Genomic DNA, 1,565 nt, shown 5'->3' with positions numbered 1-1,565 from the left:
CACTATTATCATTTGAAAAAGGCGTCTAGTTAAATTGAGAAATACGTGTTGTATATAAACTAATTATAATCTCGACTTTCAAACAATATGACATTATTTTGATTAACCTAAATAGTTGTCTTCCATAAATTGATTGATGTAAAATATCTGAATTTTCAATGAATGTGTGTCATGGTATGTATTACGAGAGAGACTAAATATACAAATTCGGGTTTTTGAATATAGTATGCTCAAATGTTGTTAACACATTCAAATCACACGATAAATAAACACACATATCTATAAGGTTGATTTAATAGGTTAATAAAGTGAAAATTTGATGTAATGTAATATATCATATGCCAATATCCATAAGGTTGAAAATGCCAATATACCAAAAGATTACAGCAACATAAACCAAATACATCACCAAATTTTGGATACAAAAAGAACATAAGATACTATATATGTATATAGATTCCACTAGTGACTGGTCCACTTCTATGCATAAATGCAATCACCATAACCTGCACAACTCAGAATCAGAAAAAATATTAATTTAGTAATTAATTTAAAACCTCAAACATCAAGTATAATAAGTTATGTGACTTACTTGGATCAGTGACAACAACTAAGCCAGATGCTCTAAAATCACAATTCCAGTGATTTTTCCCTCTAGATTGATAATAGAGATTCATGGCTATGGAAGCATGGTTGATGAGATTGTCAGGGGTAGAGCAAGGACATCCTTTACGAAGAACTCTGCAATCAACTTGAGAGCAAGCATAATTGAGGTTGGATAAAAGTGTTGCTTGATCTGATGAAGGCTTTGCTACACACCATGTTTTCTGTCCATTAACCATGATCACATTCCACCCTGCACATTAAATACTCAACAAGTGAAATAATTGAGAGAAATTATAAAGGAAAAGAAAACATCTAGGAGTAATAAAGATTATACAGAAATAGCATGTGTACGGCGTTGTTGCTCTTTTTTGGATAGCAAAACCAATTCTCGGATACATACCTGATGTGAGAGATAAGAAAAAAAGGAAAAAGAGAAGAGGCAGTTTAGTGGCCATGGTTGGTTTGGTTGTTAGTGTTATGATGCTGCAATCTGTCTGTACTGATATGAAGTACTGCTGCTACTGTCTGCTATACTCAGTGCAGTGAATGAGAAGCTCAATGATATATAGAGAGAGAGAGAGAATGTGTGTGTGGAATGAAAGGGGGGGTTTAAAAAGGAGGAAAATGTGAGGTGAGATTAACGGATAGATTAAGAGGAAAATTAGAGAGACGTTGAGATTTGAGACAAGTTGATGGGGGTGTGTGTGGGGACTGAATGGAAAAAGTAAAGGGTAGATGCAGCATGTGATGTGAGTTGTACTTGTGTGTTTGTTACTGCTCAATTTTAAGATCTGCTTTATGGCTTTTATTCAAAAGTAGTACTAGTCATATTATTGAGAATCAAAACCTTTGATTGGAAAACAATTACCCCATTACTTATGAGAGATGTAAATAAGTAAATCGGCATACGGCATACGGTTTACAAATCAATCTAGTACACTAAGTAGAGTATACTAATT

The 1,565-nt window shown here is 33.5% G+C and overlaps 1 protein-coding gene across 2 annotated transcripts; it reads right to left on the bottom strand.

Moving 5' to 3' along the window:
- Window positions 1–304: 304 nt before the first annotated feature.
- Window positions 305–1,342, bottom strand: LOC127115795 (major pollen allergen Ole e 10). Of its 2 annotated transcripts, none has more exons than XM_051047274.1 (3): window positions 941–1,342; window positions 593–856; window positions 305–506 (listed from the first exon to the last, which is right to left on the bottom strand). In XM_051047274.1, the coding sequence occupies exons 1-3, from the start codon at window positions 1,059–1,061 to the stop codon at window positions 481–483; spliced, it is 411 nt and encodes a 136-aa protein (XP_050903231.1). In that variant the 5' UTR covers window positions 1,062–1,342; the 3' UTR covers window positions 305–480. The 2 variants fall into 2 exon arrangements, with proteins under 2 accessions (XP_050903231.1, XP_050903274.1); XM_051047317.1 differs by having other exon boundaries at window positions 1,007–1,287.
- Window positions 1,343–1,565: the final 223 nt, after the last annotated feature.

The sequence above is a fragment of the Lathyrus oleraceus genome, chromosome 1 (assembly GCF_024323335.1).
Source record: "Lathyrus oleraceus cultivar Zhongwan6 chromosome 1, CAAS_Psat_ZW6_1.0, whole genome shotgun sequence".
In the NCBI taxonomy this organism is placed as follows: Eukaryota; Viridiplantae; Streptophyta; class Magnoliopsida; order Fabales; family Fabaceae; genus Lathyrus; species Lathyrus oleraceus.
Note: the sequence above shows the minus strand (reverse complement) of the source record. Positions and strands in the feature narration are given on the sequence as shown.